This window comes from Chiloscyllium plagiosum, unplaced genomic scaffold, assembly GCF_037043375.1.
Source record: "Chiloscyllium plagiosum isolate Xiang-an unplaced genomic scaffold, Cpla_swu_hap1 HiC_scaffold_4, whole genome shotgun sequence".
Lineage (NCBI taxonomy): Eukaryota > Metazoa > Chordata > Chondrichthyes > Orectolobiformes > Hemiscylliidae > Chiloscyllium > Chiloscyllium plagiosum.
Window position 1 is genome coordinate 78,761,951 of NW_028270142.1, and position 19,304 is coordinate 78,781,254.

General features: G+C 41.8%; 1 protein-coding gene across 3 annotated transcripts in view; it reads left to right on the plus strand.

The window, feature by feature from the left end:
* atp6v1h (ATPase H+ transporting V1 subunit H) overlaps positions 1–19,304 on the plus strand; it is a 123,874-nt gene that overhangs the window by 37,184 nt on the left and 67,386 nt on the right. The window contains exons 6-7 of one of the 3 annotated variants that reach the window (XM_087986404.1): positions 16–120; positions 17,041–17,088. In XM_087986404.1, the coding sequence (XP_087842530.1) occupies positions 16–120; positions 17,041–17,088 (153 nt within the window). The remainder of the gene's footprint in view (positions 1–15; positions 121–17,040; positions 17,089–19,304) is intronic. The other 2 variants (XM_087986405.1, XM_087986406.1) reach the window with 2 other exon arrangements.

The window sequence follows — 19,304 nt, forward strand, 5'->3', positions numbered from 1 at the left end:
TTTTTAAAATTTCAGGCTGCAAGGATTATAGCAAAACTAGCTGCTTGGGGGCGTGAATTGATGGAAGGGAGTGATCTAAATTACTATTTCAATTGGATTAAAACCCAACTAAGTTCTCAGGTAAATGTTGGGCCAGTTAAGCACTTTAATAATGGGTATAATGTGTATAAAATATGAATGTTAGTGAATTGAGTCTTATTTTCCTTATCACTTCATAGTGTTACAAATCATTGGAGTAGTATGCTGGTATTTTTTGAATCATTACAAACGTTAAGACTTTCTGAATGTGCATGCAAAATTCACAATTTTTGTTTTGTTTTAGACCCAGGTTTCTAGAGAGCATAGATCATGTTTCTGTACTTAACAAGAATGATGATTTTACTACAAATGAATAGATTATGACTATAGATGAGGTGTGAAGAATTGTTGACATCAACTCTACTAGTTAGAACTCTGAAGCTCTTGTTAAAAACCTTCCTACATATGCACAAACAGTGGGGATTAAGGAGGGAGGAAAAGATGAGGGAGGTGGTTTACTGGTCATGTTCTTGAAGTTTATTGAGATTGTTTTGCTGATCATGATGCTACTTCTCAATTTATCTTCTCCAAGTACTTTAACTTGATCTCTTCTGGAGTACTGTATGCAGTTGTGGTTGCCCTGTTATAGGAAGGATATTATTAAACTGGAGAGGGTTCAGAAAAGATTTATCAGGACGTTGCTGCGAATAGAGGGTTTGAGATACAAAAATAGATGGACGTTTTTCAAAGCAGTTTTGGAGGCTGAAGGGTGACCTTTTTATTGAGGGTTTTATGAAGGGTATATAGATAAGGTGGATGCCAAGAGTCTGTTCTCTAGCGAGGGGGAGTTCGAAACTAGTGGGCATATTTTTAAGGAGAGAGGAGCAATTTTAAAAAAGACATGAGGGGCAACTTTATTTTTAAGAGATTAAAGTGTGGAATGAACTACCAGATAAAGTGGTGGATGCAGGTACAGTTACAATCTTTAAAAGACCTTCATGAATAGGAGGGGTTTGGAGGAATTTGGCCAAATGGAGGCAACTGGGACAAGTTTAGGTTGGGAACATTTTCAGCATGGCGAGTTGGACCAAAAGATTTGGTTCCATGCTGTGTACCTCTGATTCTGTGATTGTGCCTCGATGTACAGGGTGACTGGGTGCATACTTGTAAAGGTCTCTGACTTATTAAAATTCATGGCTAACAGCAACTGATAAGAGGAAATAAACTGGCTATCTTCAGGTTGAAGATGCTTTTTACTGCAGAGCTGAAATGGCTTCTGACCTGAACGTTCGCACTCCCAAACTGCTCAGGTACATGGAAACCAATCGGTGTTGGCAGGCCTTTAGTCAGTTGTCCACAGACCAGTTCTTGATGATTAACCGCTTGTTGCCAACACAACCATTCGTACACTACTCTCGCTGGTGTGTAACTAGTTTTTCTACATTGCTTAAACAAACAACTGTAAGCAATATTTCATGAGTGGCAGGTTACTTGCCTTTTAAGAAATGAAGCAACCCTTCAATAATTGGCTTTTAAAGTAGTCCTTCCCCATTTTAGTTCACAATCAAAAATATAAAAAGTGAAAAGACGTGGTCATTACATCAGTGTGAGGTAAATTTACTGACGACAACAGCAGTTCCATTATTAGCATATACTACAGATGCAACCACTGAATAAAATGGCAAAATTCGTATCTATGACTTCCAAACTGCAGCATGTGCTGGATCATTTTAAGAAGACAAAACTTAATTTTCTTTATTGCCAAAGATGTAAGTTTTGGGTATTTTACCACTTCTCAGTGATGTGATTTTGGTGCATTGTTATTTTGTTTTAAGCAAGGATTGATACCTGTTTTTGCCAGAACAGGAGTTTGTAGTTTTGAATGAAAATTAGCTCATCTGTGCCATGCTAGGTATAGTCTCTGATCACTTCTTATAGGAATGATAAAGGATGCTGCCTACTTTTATTTTGGATTTCTCAAAATCCCTCATCCTCGTCTTGCCTGAGATCCTCTAGTTGGCCCTTGACTCTAACCAACCAGGGATTTGCAATTTTTGAAATTTAATTGTTTTCTTCTGTTGCTGGATCCTCTTCCAAGGTCAGCCCTTCCTTTCTCAATAGCTGTACAACCTTACTCCTATTACTAGTTTTTTTTTAAATGCAATTTTTGACGGCAGATACAATCTGAGAAAGAACATGTTTGAGGAAATACCCCAATTCCCTGTCAAAGATGATTTTGTATTCTCTAGTGTGGCAGAAGTTGTAGCTGTTACCTCCATCAACTGTTCTTGAAAATTTGGGACAGGAGAATTCCTTGCCGATCTTCAGCATTCGACCATTGCCAATGACCTCAAGAAAGATAAAGTGGACTTCAGATATTACCAGAGAATTACTGTACTCCCTATTGCTAGGGAGATCACCCAAATTCTTGCCAGTGCCTTTTTTCAGTCTCTAAGGAAATGTCTCTTGAAGGCCTGTGACTTCTAACCACACCACAGGGCCATCAATGATGTTTACTACTTGGCAACTCCATTGCCAGGCTAGAATGCCTACCACTGTATTTCAGTAATTTAACCAGTACATTTGACTCTGTCAATTGTGAAATGCTGTGGAAGACTCTATCGATGGCTGGCTGTCTGGAGAAATTACTCAGCATCCTCCTTCTCTTCCGCGGCAAGGTGTTGGTGATGGTCCTCACCAGAAATGTGACAGATTCCTTTTGAGATCTTGACAGGGGTTAAGCAGGATTCATTGTTGTCATCCTTTTTCTCCATTTACATCACCACCCTTCATCTTGTCAATAGCTAGCTTTCCAATGGTTGTGGATGTTTTCTACGTATGGATGGAAACTCTTCAACCTCAACTGGCTGAAATTCAAGAAAGGAAAGAGATGAACCTTGCTAGTGGAATTTCAGAATGGGGATGATGACATTGCTGCTTTCTTGAAACAAGATATTCCAGCTTGGTTTAGTGCCTTCATGGAAACATACTGCAGAATTGGTTTCAACGTCAACTTCAAGAAGACTTAAATTCCTCACTGACCCATCCAAGGGCAATTGCCAGTCCATCCCATCCCCCTCAAGGTTAGTAAAGCGATCCTTCCAAATGTTGAGCATTTCCCCAACCTGGGAAGTTTTTTCTGTTTATCCTATTTCTTATCTAAAGCTGACAATGCGAAGATTCAACACTACATTCAAATGGAGTGTCACTTTCGGATGCCTAAGAATAGTGTCTTTGACTACTGTGACTTCTGTGCTGATTCTAAGGTCCTTGTGCCTAAGGCAGTTATCCTTCTCACCCTTCTATATGGCTCAAAAGCCTGGACTACATGTCAGGGCCCTTGAGAAGTACCATCAAAGCTGTTTGAGAAAGATTCACTGCATAATTTAGAGGGCCGTCATACTGACATCTGCATCCTTGAAGCAGCCAAAAGACCGCCGATGGAGGCCATGGTCATCTGAAACCAACTGCTCTGGGCTGACCACATGCTCCGGATACTTGAGTTCTGATTGCCAAAGCAAATCATTGTTGCCCAGTTCAAGGGACGCACTTGAATGAGAGAAAAACAAAGGAAGCATTTCAAATACTCCCTGAAGAAATACTTGCTTAAGAAATGCTGCATAGATCTCAACATGTGGGAGACACTCGTTCAGAAAAGACTAACTTAGAGAAAACTGTATGAAGAGTCACAAGTCTTTGAGAAACCTGTCTAAGAGTACAGAAAAGGAATGTCAGTGATCTTTAAGCCAAGGGCTATTCCACCTCCTGGAAATACCTGCCAAATGTGATTTATGACCTAGGATCTGGCTCATCAGCCATGCAAGGGTCAATAGAACCCAGGTTTGGTGATGTAGAACTTCCAAGGTGTTCTGTCATTCTTGCTAGTGAATGATTATTGCCACTGATGAGATGATTTTGACATTTTATTGGGATCTAACTTGGAGGGAGGGCCTGCCATTTGAGGTTGGCTGTCTTCCAGACAAAGGAAAAAGTTACAATCCATTCTTTGCCTCTAATCTCAAAAGTCAAGGGGCAATTGAATGGTCTCTAGACTTCATAATCCTTGGTAAGCCAGTCATCAACTTCTGATAATATTCAGTGTGTTTCCCTTAACTGCTGCTTTGAGGTTGAAGCCAGAATATCTGTTATCTTGTATTTCTGGTCTGTTTCTCAGGCCATTTGTTCTCAAGTTCCCATGTTTTGCCTTCTGCAATATTTCTTGTATCTAAATAGATTTGTGTCATGTAAGCCAAAAGCTGTCAAGCACCAGTGCCCATTTAGCTGTATTCTTGTTTGATTAATATGAAAAGATGAATTTACAAAGATGCTATGGTGCTAAAATATTTGTTAAATTAATCAATGTATGTGTAAGTTTACAATAGGATATATATCCAGTATAGGTTCAGGTATTTGTTCATGAAAGCAAAGAACCTTTTGTTTGTATTTAGAGTTTGCTAATTAGATGAAATTCTTAGCTGTTTCTAATTATTAGCATGTCCTTTAAAATAGCTTGAAATAGACACTAATCAGGTTTGTGCAAAAAAATCAAGTCAATTTTTATGTCACAAGTCTGAAATCATGCCACTATAGAATGTTTCACTTTTTATCCAGTGAAAGTAATTGTGCTTTGCTGCATAATTTGCCTATTGCTATTTAAAAGTAAAAACACTGTTGTGAATCAGAAATAAAAATAAATGCTGAAATACTTCGCAGATATGGTAGCATTTGTGGAGAAAGAAGCCGTTAACATGTCAGGTAAATGACCTGGTGTCGGAACTGGGAAAAGTTGGAGGTATAGTGAGGGCTGTGGAAGATTGTGGTAGAAGAACAAAATGTAAGTCTGTGACTAAGTGAAGGTGAAAGATTAATAAAAGGGAAGGGACAGCAAATAGAGCAAGTGAAGAACTAAAACAATGGATTTAAAGGTGTAAATGACAGTAACGTCAACATTCCTTATTTTTTGGGGGGGTGGGACAGTGGTAATTTGTAGACCAATATTTCTAATCTGAATTTTTGAACTCTGGAGCTAAAGGCTGTCAAGTGTGGATTTGAGTGATGTGAATATTTGTTACCCAGAATGGGTTTCACCATTTGTAATTTGAATATATCTATTGCAGAAATGTATACCGGTCAGAAAGAAGGCCTCTGAGAAGGGTGAGCACTCATGGTTAACACTGGCAATCTAGGAGCGCATGTAATCAAAAGCTAAGGAATGCAGAGTGGAAAAACTGGTTATGGCCAAGAGGAGTGGGAGATTTATAAGAACCAGCAGCTGATAAGTCAGTCATACAGCACTGAAACAGACCCTTTTGGTCCAGCTTATCTGTGGGTGGGAGGCTGTTCGGAAGAATAGTGTGAACTTGATGGACCAAATGGCCTGTTTCCATGCTGTAGGGATTCTATCCTTATAACTCAAGCTCTGTAAGTCCCAGCAAAAACCTGGTGGATATTTTCTGAATCCTGTCCAATTTAATAATATCCTTCTTAATGGCAGGGTAACCAGACTGTACAGTGTTCCAAAATTGGCCTATTCAACATCCTGTATGATGTTAACATGATGTCCGAACTCCTATACTAAATGGTGTGAGTAATGAAGATGAGCGTGCTAAATGCTGTCTTAACCACCCTGTCTAACCGTGATATAACAAGCTAATAAATGGAACAAAATTGATTTGTTTTTGTATCAATTACCAATGTATTTGCACAAGTGGCTATCTTGGTATCTGAAAGAGGGAGACTAGCTGAAGTGACTGGGACCCTGGCAGATGCCTCTAGGGGATTGACCAAGAGATCTGGGAAATTGCAGATAATTTGTCAATATTTTGCAGTCTTTGTGGTGGAGAATACAATAAACATCCCAACAATAACAGATGAGCAAAGTTCTGATAGGAAAGGTCTCTAACATAAGGGACAAATATTTAACAAACCAAGTCAGGCTAGTTGCAGGATCTGATCTCTGCATCCAAGGATTTTAAGGGAACAGACCATAGTGACAGTGGAGGTATTGGTTGAAACATTCCAGAATTCAATAGGTTTTTGGCAGTGTACGAGTACACGAGAGAACTACTGTTATGACACTCTGCTTAATAAAGGAGGGGTACTGAAAGTTTGTATTTATTCCTATGGGAATGGTGCTTAAAAGTTGAGAATTCTTATTACAACTGTACTGGGCTTGAGGATGCTGCTGGAATATGATGTATTTTAAAAAAAGCTTCATAGAACCAACTCCTCAAACCTAGCAACCCTCGGTGACTCCGAATCACGAGCATTCCAACAGTCTCTGGTCTAATCTTAACTGCCATAATCAATGCGTGTGAAAGCTTGGTTGGCCATTCAATCAGAAAAAATGCCAAGACTGGTTTGGAGGATGATTGATATCCAGAAACTATTAAGCGAGAAGGACATGGCATTTGAGTGTAAAAGAACAACTGCATTCAAGAAAAGGCAGAGTTCAACAGGAAACCCATGACATGAAGAACAGGTGGTGGTTGGATGAAGCACTGGAGCCTAATGAATGGCTGACAATCATAGATGAAACACCCACTGCCCCACCCCACTGCTGACCAAGGATGGAGTGACTTATCAAAGATAAAGATGGCATGACAAAATGCTGGAGGAAGCACTCCAGAGGTGCCCCCCCCGCTCCCAACCAGTGCTCTGAACAGTTTTGAATGCATCCCACAGCATACTACAAGCCACCAGCTCAGCAACATCCTAGCCTTGCACAAAGAAGAGAAGGCTGTCTGCCAGCTTAAGAGCAACAAGGCTGCTGGAGTAGACTGTATCCCTGTTGTTGTGGTTCTGTTCGCCGAGCTGGGAATTTGTGTTGCAGATGTTTCGTCCCCTGTCTAGGTGACATCCTCAGTGCTTGGGAGCCTCCTGTGAAGCGCTTCTGTGATGTTTCCTCTGGCATTTATAGTGATTTGTATCTGCCGCTTCTGGTTGTCAGTTCCAGCTGTCCGCTGCAGTGGCCGGTATATTGGGTCCAGGTCGATGTGTTTATTGATTGAATCTGTGGATGAATGCCATGCCTCTAGGAATTCCCTGGCTGTTCTCTGTTTGGCTTGTCCTATAATAGTAGTGTTGTCCCAGTCGAATTCATGTTGCTTGTCATCTGTGTGTGTGACTACTAAGGATAGCTGGTCGTGTCATTTTGTGGCTAGTTGGTGTTCATGGATGCGGATCATTAGCTGTCTTCCTGTTTGTCCTATGTAGTGTTTTGTGCAGTCCTTGCATGGGATTTTGTACACTACATTGGTTTTGCTCATGCTGGGTATCGGGTCCTTCGTTCTGGTGAGTTGTTGTCTGAGAGTGGCTGTTGGTTTGTGTGCTGTTCAGTTCCACTGGTCGCAGTAGTCTGGCTGTCAGTTCGGAAATGTATGGTAGTGTGGCTAGTCCTTTGGGTTTCAGCATGTCCTCATTCCGTTTTCTTTCCCTTAGGCACTTGTTGATGAAATTGCGCGGGTATCCGTTTTTTGCCAATACATTGTATAAGTAGTGTTCTTCCTCTTTTTGCATCCCTGCTCTGGATTAGAGTGGTGCTGGAAAAGCACAGCAGGTCAGGCATCATCCGAGGACCAGGAAAATCAACGTTTTGGGCAAAAGCCCCTCATCAGGAATGAGGCTGGAGCCCCCAGGGTGGAGAGATAAATGAGAGGGGGGTGGGGCTGGGGGGAATGAAGTGTGATCTTTTCGTGACATGAAAGTTTCTTCGAGGGCTTGATAGGGTTGATGTTGAGATGTTTTGGGTAGTTGGGGAATCTCGTAGCAGGGGATGTAGTTGCAAAATAAGGGGATAATCATTTAAAACAGATGTGAAAGAATTGCTTCTCCTGAGGGTAGTGAAGTTCTGTCTGGAATTCTGAACCCCAGAGAGCTGTGGATTACTGAACACATTTAATGAGGATGCAAACAAAATTTCGAAATACTGAGTATGTGGAGCTGGCATGAAAGAAGCTGAGGCCTGAGTAAATCTGCTAAGGTCATCTGGAATGACAAGGGGCTTGTGGTGATAAATGGTCTATTCCTACATCATAAATTCTTTTACAGAATGCCTTCAATTCAACATCCCTGAACAATTCCAATGTTTGGGAGAAAGTGACGACTGCAGATGCTGGAGATCGGAATAGAAAGTGTAGTGCTTGAAAAGCACTGTAGGTCAGGCCCCATCCGAGGAGTAGGAGAATAGACGTTCCGGGCATAAGCCCTTAATTCCTGATGAAGGGCTTATGCCCGAAACGTCAGTTCTCCTGCTCCTCAGGTGCTGCTTGACATGTGCTTTTCCAGCACCACACACTCCACCCCGATTCCAATGTTCATATGCTCCATTATTTCAATTTCTTAGTTTTCTGCAATGTTCTAATGCTGCACAATAGCAGCTGAAACATCAACTAACCTATAGACTTTTAGACTTCAGCCTACAAGATATAAATTTCATTAAAAGTTAAAATCCAGTACAGTGTCCAATTACATTCACATTAACGATCACTAACTGAATTGTAACAGACCCGTTCTGATAAACTTGGAAAAATTTAGGAGCAACCTGTAAAGTCTGTACAATAATTACTTCCTCAAGCAGAAGCCATTGTGACCACATGTAACCTCACGGTTTAGGAACATTGGAACAGGAATAGGCTATTTGGTCTCTTGGGTTTGCCTCCCCATTAGATGATATTGTTACTAACCTGGTTGTGGTGATGATTTGTTCCAAGAGATAAAATAAATTGTCTAACTCCGCTTTGAACGTGTTTACTGTTTTCTAAAGTTGGTACAGTTATTGAAATATTCATTTAAGTGATTTAGAGATTACCTTGGATATAGGACAATAGGTGCAGTATTAGGCCATTCTGTCCTTCGAGCCTGCACCACCATTCAATATGATCATGGCTGATCATCCTTAATCAGTATCCTGTTCCTGCCTTATCTCCATAACCCTTGATGCCACAATTCTTGAGAGCTCTGTCCAACACTTTCTTTAATGAATCCAGAGACTGGGCCTCCTCCTCCACTGCCCTCTAAGGCAGAGCATTCCACACAGCCACCACCCTCTGGGTGAAGAAGTTTCTCCTCATCTCTGTCCTAAATGGTCTACCCCGTATTTTTAAGCTGTGTCCTCTGGTTCGGCACTCACCCATCAGCGGAAACCTGTTTCCTGCCTCCAGTGTGTCCGATCCTTTAATAATAATCTTATATGTCTCAATCAGATTCCCTCTCACTCTTCTAAACTCAAGGGTATACAAGCCCAGTCGCTCCAGTCTTTCAGTGTAAGGTAATCCCACCATTCCAGGAATTTACCTTGTGAACCTACGCTGCACTCCGTCAATAGCCAGAATGTCTTTCCTCCAATTTGGAGACCAGAACTGCACACAGTACTCCAGGTGTGGTCTCACCAGGGCCCTATACAGCTGCAGAAGGGCCTCTTTGCTTTTATACTCAATTCCTCTTGTTATGAAGGCCAGCATGCTATTAGCCTTCTTCACTACCTGCTGTACCTGCATGCTTACCTTCATTGACTGGTGTACAAGAACACCCAGATCTCTCTGTACTGCCCCTTTACCTAAATTGATTCCATTTAGGTAGTAATTTGTTCTTGCCACCAAAGTGGATAACCATACATTTATCCACATTAAACTGCATCTGCCACGCATCTGACCACTCACCTAACTTGTCCAGTTCACCCTGTAATCTCCTAACATCCTCCTCACATTTCACCCTGCCACCCAGCTTAGTTATTACTAATACCATCTTCTATATCATTAACATATATTGTAAAAAGCTGCGGTCCCAGTACTGATCCCTGCGGTACCCCACTGGTCACTGCCTGCCATTCCAAAATGGAGCCGTTTATCACTACTTTGTTTCCTATCAGCCAACCAACTTTCAATCCAAGTTAGTACTTTGCTCCCAATACCATGTGCCCTAATTTTGCTCACTAATATACCATGACCCCTAATTTTGCTCAGAGGTACATGACAAAGACAGCAAATTGTCTTGTAAGCTTATTTGCAATCTGTTGTGCATTCCTAGGTCATCCTTTCTGCACCTCTGACCTGATCATCATTTAATAACGAAATACAATGGTGATTAAATTACTGCAGCCAAATGTATCTCTCTAAAACCTTAGCCAGTATATTGCCCACCTTAGTTCCAGGTTCAAGAAAGGATTGCTTATTTTGACATTATAATTGAAATCAGTTTTGGGCGTGTTTATGATTGACCATGAATGTAGGAGCAGAAGTAGGTCATTTAACTCTGAGGACTGCAGAATCTGGACATTAGAGTCTAGATTAGAGTGGTTCCGGAAATGCACAGCAGGTCAGGCAGCATCCTACAAATAGGAAAAATCAATGTTTTGGGCAGGAGCCCTTCATCAGGAATGAGGCTGGAAGCCTCTGGGGTGGAGAAATCAGCCTCATTCTTGATGAAGGGCTCCGCCTGAAATGTCAACTTTTCTGTTCCTCAAATGCTGCCTGACCTGTGCATTTCCAGAACCACGCTAAACATGATTCAACCAAAGAATCTGCTCCACTATTCAATGTGATCATAGCTGATCATTTTCAACTCCAATTCCTCAATCTTTTTATTTTCCCCCAAACCTTTTTGATTCCCTTGCTGATTCTAACAAAAATTGGTCTTTCTCATCCTTGAATGGACTTAATGACACGGCCTTAACAGTCTCCGGTAAAGAATTCCACAGATTCACTATCCTTTTGAGAAAAAAATTTCTCCTCATTTAGGTTTTAACTGTGCAACCCATTGTGAGATTAAGCCCATTGGTCCTGGAGTCTCACAGTGGGAAACTACATTTCTGCGCCTACCCTGTCAAATTTCCATCAAGGTTGGATCTCATTCTTCTAAATTCTAAACTCTTTAGGAAGGAAGGTTGTGTGTGAACCTGAGAAAATAGGTGAGATTCTCAATGATTACTTTGCATCAGTGAGGAGAAAGTGAGGTCTGCAGATGTTGGAGATCAGAGCTGAAAATGTGTTGCTGGAACAGCGCAGCAGGCCAAGTAGCATCCAGGGAACAGGAGAATCAATGTTTCGGGCATAAGCCCTTCTTCAGGAATGAGGAAAGTGTGCCCAGCAGGCTAAGATAAAAGGTAGGGAGGAGGGACTTGGGGGAGGGGCGCTGGAAATGCGATAGGTGGAAAGAGGTCAAGGTGAGGGTTATAGGTCAGACTGGGGTGGGGGCGGAGAGGTCAGGAAGAAGATTGCAGGTTAGGAAGGCGGTGCTGAGTTCGATGGATTTGACTGAGGCCCGCTCCTCCGCCCTTGAGCCCCGCCCCTCCAACCGCCACCAGGACAGAACCCCACTGGTCTTCACCTACCACCCCACCAATCTCCATGTACAGCGTATCATCCGCCGTCATTTCCGCCACCTCCAAACGGACCCCACCACCAAGGATATATTTCCCTCCCCTCCCTATCAGCATTCCGTAAAGACACTCCCTCCGTGACTCCCTTGTCAGATCCACACCCCCGACCAACCTAACCTCCACTCCCGGCACCTTCCCCTGCAACCGCAGGAGGTGCAAGACTTGCGCCCACAGTTCCCCCCTCACCACCCTCCAAGGCCCCAAAGGAAACTTCCATATCCGCCACAAATTCACCTGCATCTCCACACACATCATCTATTGCATCCTCTGCACCCGATGTGGCCTCCTCTATATTGGGGAGACAGGCCGCCTACTTGCGGAGCGTTTCAGAGAACACCTCTGGAACACCCGGACCAACCAACCCAATCACCCTGTGGCTCAACACTTCAACTCCCCCTCCCATTCCACCAAGGACATGCAGGTCCTTGGACGACTCCATCGCCAGACCATGGCAACACGACGGTTGGAGGAAGAGTGCCTCATCTTCTGCCTGGGAACCCTCCAACCACAAGGGATGAACTCAGACTTCTCCAGTTTCCTCATTTCCCCTCCCCCCACCTTGTCTCAGTCAAATCCATCGAACTCAGCACCGCCTTCCTAACCTGCAATCTTCTTCCTGACCTCTCCGCCCCCACCCCAGTCTGACCTATCACCCTCACCTTGACCTCCTTCCATCTATCGCATTTCTAATGCCCCTCCCCCAAGTCCCTCCTCCTTACCTTTTATCTTAGCCTGCTGGGCACACTTTCCTCATTCCTGAAGAAGGGCTTATGCCCGAAACGTCGATTCTTCTGTTCCCTGGATGCTGCCTGACCTGCTGCGCTGTTCCAGCAACACATTTTCAGCTACTTTGCATCAGTGTTCACTGAGGAACGGACGGTGATGAATGCTGAGATAAAGAGAGAGGTTTGTTTACTCTTGTTCACAGTGACATAAGGAGGGAAGATGTTTTGGGTAGGCTAGAGGTTAATCCCCAGGACCAGATGAGATCTACCCCAGGTTGCTGAGGGAAGCGAGAGAGGAAATAGGTGGGGCCCTGACAGATATCTTTGGAGCATCCTTAAGCACAGGTGAGGTGCCGGAGGACTAGAGGGTTACTCATCTTGTCCCCCTGTGCAAGAAGGGTAATAGGGATATTCTAGGTAACTCCAGATGAGTGAGCCTGACGTCAGTGGTGGGAAAGTTGACGGAGAAGGTACTGAGGGATAAAATCTATTTATATGTGGCAAGGAATGGGCTTATCAATGATAGGCAACATGCCTTTGTGTGGGGGGAGATCGTGCCTTACCAACTTAAAAGTTCTTTGAGGAAGTGACCAAGTTGATTGATGAAGGAAGGGCTGCAGATGTCATATACATGGACTTTATGAAGGCGTATGATAAGGTTCCCCATAGTAAACTAATGGAGAAAGTGAAGTCTCATGGTGTGCAGGGTGTTCTAGCTAGGTGGATAAAGAATGGTTGAGCAACAGGAGACCAAATAGTAGTTGAAGGGAGTTCCTCGAAATGGAGAAAGGTGATCAGTGTTCCACAGGGGTCAGTGTTGGAGCCACTGTTTGTGATATACATAAATGATCAGGAAGAGGGCATTGTTGGTCTGATCAGTACATTTGCAAATGACACGAAGATTGGTAGAGTAGCAGAAAGCATAGGGCACTGTCAAAGAATACAGGGGAATATCGATAGACTGGAGAGTTGGGCAGAGAAGTGGCAGATGGAGTTCAATCCTGGCAAATGTGAGGTGATGCATTTTGTGAAGTTTCATTCTAGAGTGAACTATACTGTAAACGGAAGAGCCTTGGGAAAAGTTGATGAGCAGAGGGATCTGGGAGTTCAGGTCCATTGTACCCTGAAGGTGGCTACACAGGTGGATAGAGTGGTCCAGAAGGCACATGGTATGTTTGTCTGCATCGGACGGGGTATTGAGTACAAGAGCTGGCAGGTCGTGTTAAAATTGTACAAGACTTGGTTTGGCCGCATTTAGAATACTGTATACGATTCTGGTCGCCACATCACCAAAAGGATGTGGACACCTTGGAGAGGTTGCAGTGAAGGTTTACGAGGATGTTGCCTGGTATGGAACAGAGGTTGAGTAGGTTAGGATTGTTTTCATTAGAAAAAAGGAGATTGAGATCTACAAAATCATGAAGGGTATAGACAGGGTAGATAAACTTTTTCCCAGGGTGAAGGATTCAGTAACAAGAGGTCATGCGTTTCGAGGTGAGAGGTGAAAGGTTTGAGGAGGATACACGAGGCAAGTACTTTACACAGAGGGTGGTAGGTGCCTGGAACGAGTTGCAGCAGAGGTGGTAGAGGCAGGCAACGGTAGAGGCAGATTCGTTTTAAGGTGCGTCTGGACAGATGCATGAGTAGTCAGGGAGCAGATGGATACAGATGCTTAGGAATTGGGCGATAGGTTTACACAGAGGATTTGGATCAGCTCAGGCTTGGAGGGCCGAAGGGACTGTCCCTGGGCTGTAAATTTTCTTTTGTTCTTTGGTCTTTGAGATTTCAAGTTGTGGTGATATATGGGCACCTGGCCCAATGTTTTGTTTTATGATCCTGTGGTGTCCATTGACTGTGTATATTGGGTTTGGAAGGTTGTACCCTTTTCTTAATTGTTGTTTGAAAAACATGTTGTTCATTTTGGTTGCACATCAGCCTCCTGCTTCTGATCTTTGTACACATTCAATGACCTGGACAACTCTGTGTAGGCCTGCAGGCTCCTAGTTCCTGACTGCTTTATTTTATCCTCCAACTCCAACTCCATTTTGATTTGATTTCATTTCCTTCACCACCCACACCCCATCTTTCCCTCACGTTTGCATTTGTTTAATTCATTAATGGAATATGGGTGCCACTGGCTAGGTCAGCATTTAACATAGAAACATAGGAGAAGACCATTTAGCCCTTTGAGCCTGTGCCACCATTCATGAAAATCATAGCTGATCGTCCAACTCAGTAGCTTAATTATGCTTTCATCTCATTCACGCCAAGTGCTATATCTAGCTGCTTTTTGAATTCAATGTTTTGGCATCAACTATTTCCTGTGGTAGTAAACTACACAGGCTCACCACTTTGGGTGAAGAGATGTCTTCTCATCTCCATCCTAGATGATCTATCCTGAATCCTTAGATTGTGATCCCTGGTTCTGGACGCACCCACCATCAGGAACATCCTCCCTGCATCTACCCTATCTCGTCCTCTTAGGAATTTAAGTCTCCTGAGATTGTCCTCATTCATCTGAACTCCAGCAAAACAATCCTAACCTAGTCGGTCTTTCCTTGTACATCAGTTCTGTCATCCCTGGAGTCAGCCTGGCAAACCTTCGCTGCACTCCCTCGAGCAAAAACATACTTGGCAAAGGAGACCAAAACTGAATACAATGTTCTAGGTGTAGCCTGTATAAGTGCAACAACACTTCCCTGCTCCATACTCAACCTCCCTAAATTTAAGGCCAACATGCCATTTGCCTTTTTCACTGCCTGGTGTGCAAAGACACCTAGGTCCCGCTGCATGCTCCCCTCTACCAATTTACAGCCATTCAGGTAGTAATTTGCCACCTTGTTTTTGCTTCCAAAATGAATAACCTCATATTTATCCAAGTTATACTGCATCTACCATTGATTTTCCCACTCACCCAACCCATCCAGATCATGCTGGAGGATCTCTATATCCTTGTCACAGTTCACCCTCCCACTGAACTTGGTGTCACCTACAAATTTAGATGTTACAATGTATATTGATTTGGATGAAGGAACAAAGTGTAAATAGCTGGGGCCTTAGCACTGATCCTTGTGGCACCTAGATACTGCCTGCCAATTTGAAAAAGACACATTAATTCTTTGTCTCCTCTCTGCCAACCAGTTTCTTATCCATCTCAATACACTTCCCCCAATCCCATACACTTCAGTCTTGCATCATAATCTCTTTATGTGGGACTTTTTGAAAGACTTTTTGAAATGCTTTCTGGAAGTCCAAATATATACCACATCAACTGGCGCCCCTTGTCAACTCTACTAGTTATATCTTCATGGAATTCCAACAGATTTGTCAAGCATTATTTCCCCTACATATATCCATGCTGACACTGTCTGATCCTGTCACTGCTTTCTAAATGTTCTGCTATAAAGTCCTTGACAATGAATTCAAGAATTTTCTCCACTACTGATATTAGACTTAAATGGCCTCTAATTCCCTGGTTTCTCTCTGCCTTCTTTGGGTAGATTTTAAAAACAAAAGGTTGTGTTCACCTGTAGGCCAGGAGACCTAGATCATGTAATTTGTCTAAAGGCCTTGGCTCATTGACTGCTGGTGCCTTATTCAGTGCCATTTCCTTGGCACCTTTTTGTCAGTGGTTATTTGTTATTGTCTCCCACACTTGGCAGGGCAAGGAATCAGACTTAAATATGTCTCAGCTGGAGCTGGAATTGAATCAGAGTAAGCTACCAAGCCAACTAAGATAACAGGCAGCATGTGTTATCAAAAGTGTGTTTTTAAAAGAAGTTGGATTTGTGTATGCATTTTCTAATTGTTTTTATTTTTATTGTCTGAAAAAGATGGATATGGTGATCAGCATTGGAGGAAAGTTCACAAATGGAAACAATTTTTTTTTTCTTTTGAGGTTCATGCAGAAAAGGATCTGTTAATGGTCTTGCCTACCATTTTGCTCCTTGTCTATTGCTGCTTCTCACAAGACTTTTAACTCTCCACTACTCCTCTTCCCACTGCCATGGATGTGTTCCCCTCCTGTTTGTTAAATGGTGGTAAGGGCTATTCCTCAAATGGTGGGACTGTGTGTCATGATGCTACCAATTTGAGATGTGCTCAATAAAGTATGTCTATGTTTAGAGCAATTTACGAAGTGTAAGTATTGCTTAAGATTATAGATGGGTTTTTTTTCTGTTAGCATGGTTTTCATTGTGTGTGTCTGTTTTATGTATGTACCTGGGAGAATAGAGACAAAAATGACAGTTGCTGGAATGCAAAGTAGACAGGCAAGAGGCTGGAAGAACACAGCAAGCCAGTCGGCATCAGGAGATGGGGAAGTTGACGTTTTGGGTGTAACCCTTTGTTCCTGGTCAGTTCTGGTGTATCTGATACACCAGAACTCGAGAATGAAGGAATTATAACTGCTATCAGAGGTTATTGGGAGGCTCAGGGACATACCTTGCCCATGACTGGATGACCTGCTTTCAGCCTTGGAAATCATTTGGAGACCTAGTCTTAAATACTTGCCATTTTAAAAAAAAATCTTCTAATTTGTGTTGCAAGTTACTTTGTTGTGAATGGCATTTTTCAAGGGAGCAATTAATTATTCAAGTTGGAAAATTACATTTTGACTTCTGGGCATATTTCCTGTTTAAGTCCATACTAGAGCCGAAGTGCATGTTTTATTTGTTGATCCCTTCAAAGTGAATTTCATTCATGAATTAGTGCATTGAGCAGGAATTATAACTGATGTAATTAAGGTGTCACCTGATAATGAGCTTCAAAGAAAATGGTACTTTGAGGCAATGTGACACTAATGCAGTGCATGATCATTGGTTTTACAAATTAGGATTTTTAAAATTGTGAATTCTTTATGAATGTATTTTCCATTGGTTTGACATTTATACAAAACAAGTTATTTTTATTTTTTGTTAGAAGTTGCGTGCTGTGGGTTCTGAAGCAGGAACTGTCTCGCCGAGTGAGGTAAGCTGAAGAGAAAAAGTTAGGAATAGTGTGCACAAAGTATAATTTGTGTAGTTTCCTGATATCTTGACATATTACTTTAGTTTATAACTCATGGCATTGTATTTTTGGGAGTCCTTAGTGGAGGGAATAGTTGAATGTTGAGTAAGTACAAACTTTGTTGAAAAAGACTTCCAGTTCCTAAGTGTGAAGAAGAAAGCCTTATTGGAAAAACTTTCTTTTTGCAGGACTTGGGTCCTGAGAAAAAGGTCTAGTGAAATCAATTGCAATTTATTATTTCTTTCCTTTCGCTAAAGAATCAAATGAAGGGTAAACTCTAAAATGTTTCAACTGAAACTTAAACTTACTTGTCAAATCCATCCATGGATTCATCAAAAATGACACTTTGTATGCAAAGTACTGCTGTTTAATTTGGTTTGGTCCACTTTTCACCTAAACCTGATGGTATGTTTTCAAGGCAATTAAAGGTGAGCAAATACTTGCCCAGTAGCAATATCCAAGTCCTGTGAATGAATAATAAAACACAATTAATTAGATCCCCTCAACTCCTGCACTACTATTTGTCAACTGCTTAGCTAACCTTGGTCAGTAGTTCTCGAACTATTTTGTTTGAAGGATCTCATTTCAAATGAATTAGTTATCACAGACCCCCTGCCAATCTAAATGATATCTTTATAATTTCTGTAGTAGAGGTACCAGTATAGAACATCTAAAATTCTCTTTGATGTATTAATGAGGCTAACCAGATAAACCAAAGGTAAAGACTAATCATGATTCTACTAATCGGCCAAATAATTATATTTAATGTGGTTCTATTACATTTGATTTGTGGAGTTTTGAGATTAATACACTACTTTAGTTTGTAGAAAGGAATGATGGTAGGACAAGGCAAAATCAGCACATCTCCCATTTAGAACATGAGAATTATAGTGAGGGCCCAATGGTTTGTTTGCTGCTAAGGGGGCCTGGCTTGACCTGAATCTATTCATGCAAGGATCATTCTTGTCAAACTGTCTATTAGGCTGATGAGATTTGCAAGAGATGTATCAGTGGTTGCTTGTAGGTTTTTTCCCCTCTTGATCCAGTGGATGACTGGTGATAATCTTGCTGAGGAAGATTGCTCCAGGTGAATGTACCAAGATGGAAGAGGTGTTGAACAAAGTGTTACAGTTATGATGTACACTGTTACATTCAATTGAGTAGCAGACAAGAAGGGTGTGCTCTGAACTTTGCAGACAAGGGCACTGTAGTCTTATGTGGAGCATAGTGGGTCAGTTGTAACACTCTGGCAGCAGCATCTCATGTAGATCAACCAGTTTCGTTAGGATGTTTTTGCTTTTGATATTGTACCAATGTTTAATGTTGGTAAAGATTGCCTTTAATGATGCACCCAATTAGTTTCCCAATCAGATAAAGTTATTGATCTCATCAGGATGTACAGCAGTCTGAATAATTTATCTTTAACTAAGCTAAAAGTTGCTATTTCATGTTTTTCAAAGGATATCTTCAGATAAGCCTGTTTCTATTTCCATGACAAAGTAGTCAATTGAACATGGTTTGTTAATTTTTTTACTCATCTCTGTTAAATCAGCTCAATTTATCAGTATTTAATTATTCAAGGAAATTACGTCATGGAAAATGTAGGTAGTTTAAATTGACAGCTTTTCCATGGTTCTAAGAATTTAAGGAACCAAAACTTGAGAAACCAAAACGCTCGAAGTACTCGGGCAAGACAACATTTATAAGAAGCATACACTCATTACATGAGCCAAAATGGAACCTTTGGTATTGTTACAATACAGGGTAAACCCCCCACTGGCTAATTTAAACCAGCAACGCAGAAAAGATTTAACCTGTGTGGCAATTGGTTAAAATTCAAGAGGCCAAGAACTATCCCAAAGATCACTGTTTAAAGTAAAAATTAACAACTTTTTTTAAGTCTAACAGAATAATTAACAACGACTTATAACTCCTTTCTCTAACCTATCTTTTACTTTCCCTTCTATAAGACTGGTCTGATAAAACTGCCAATTGAGATTTACCAAAAATCTCAACTTTCAAAACCAGCCAGCTGTCAAATCTTCTCTTTGTATCTTCTTCTATTATCTTTTCTTCTTAGGGTTTCTGTTTCATAGGTTGTTGGAAGATAAAGGTACCTTTTTAAGAGAGCTATTCTGTGGGCAGTCTGCATATGTTGGTGGCTTGGCAGTTCTCCC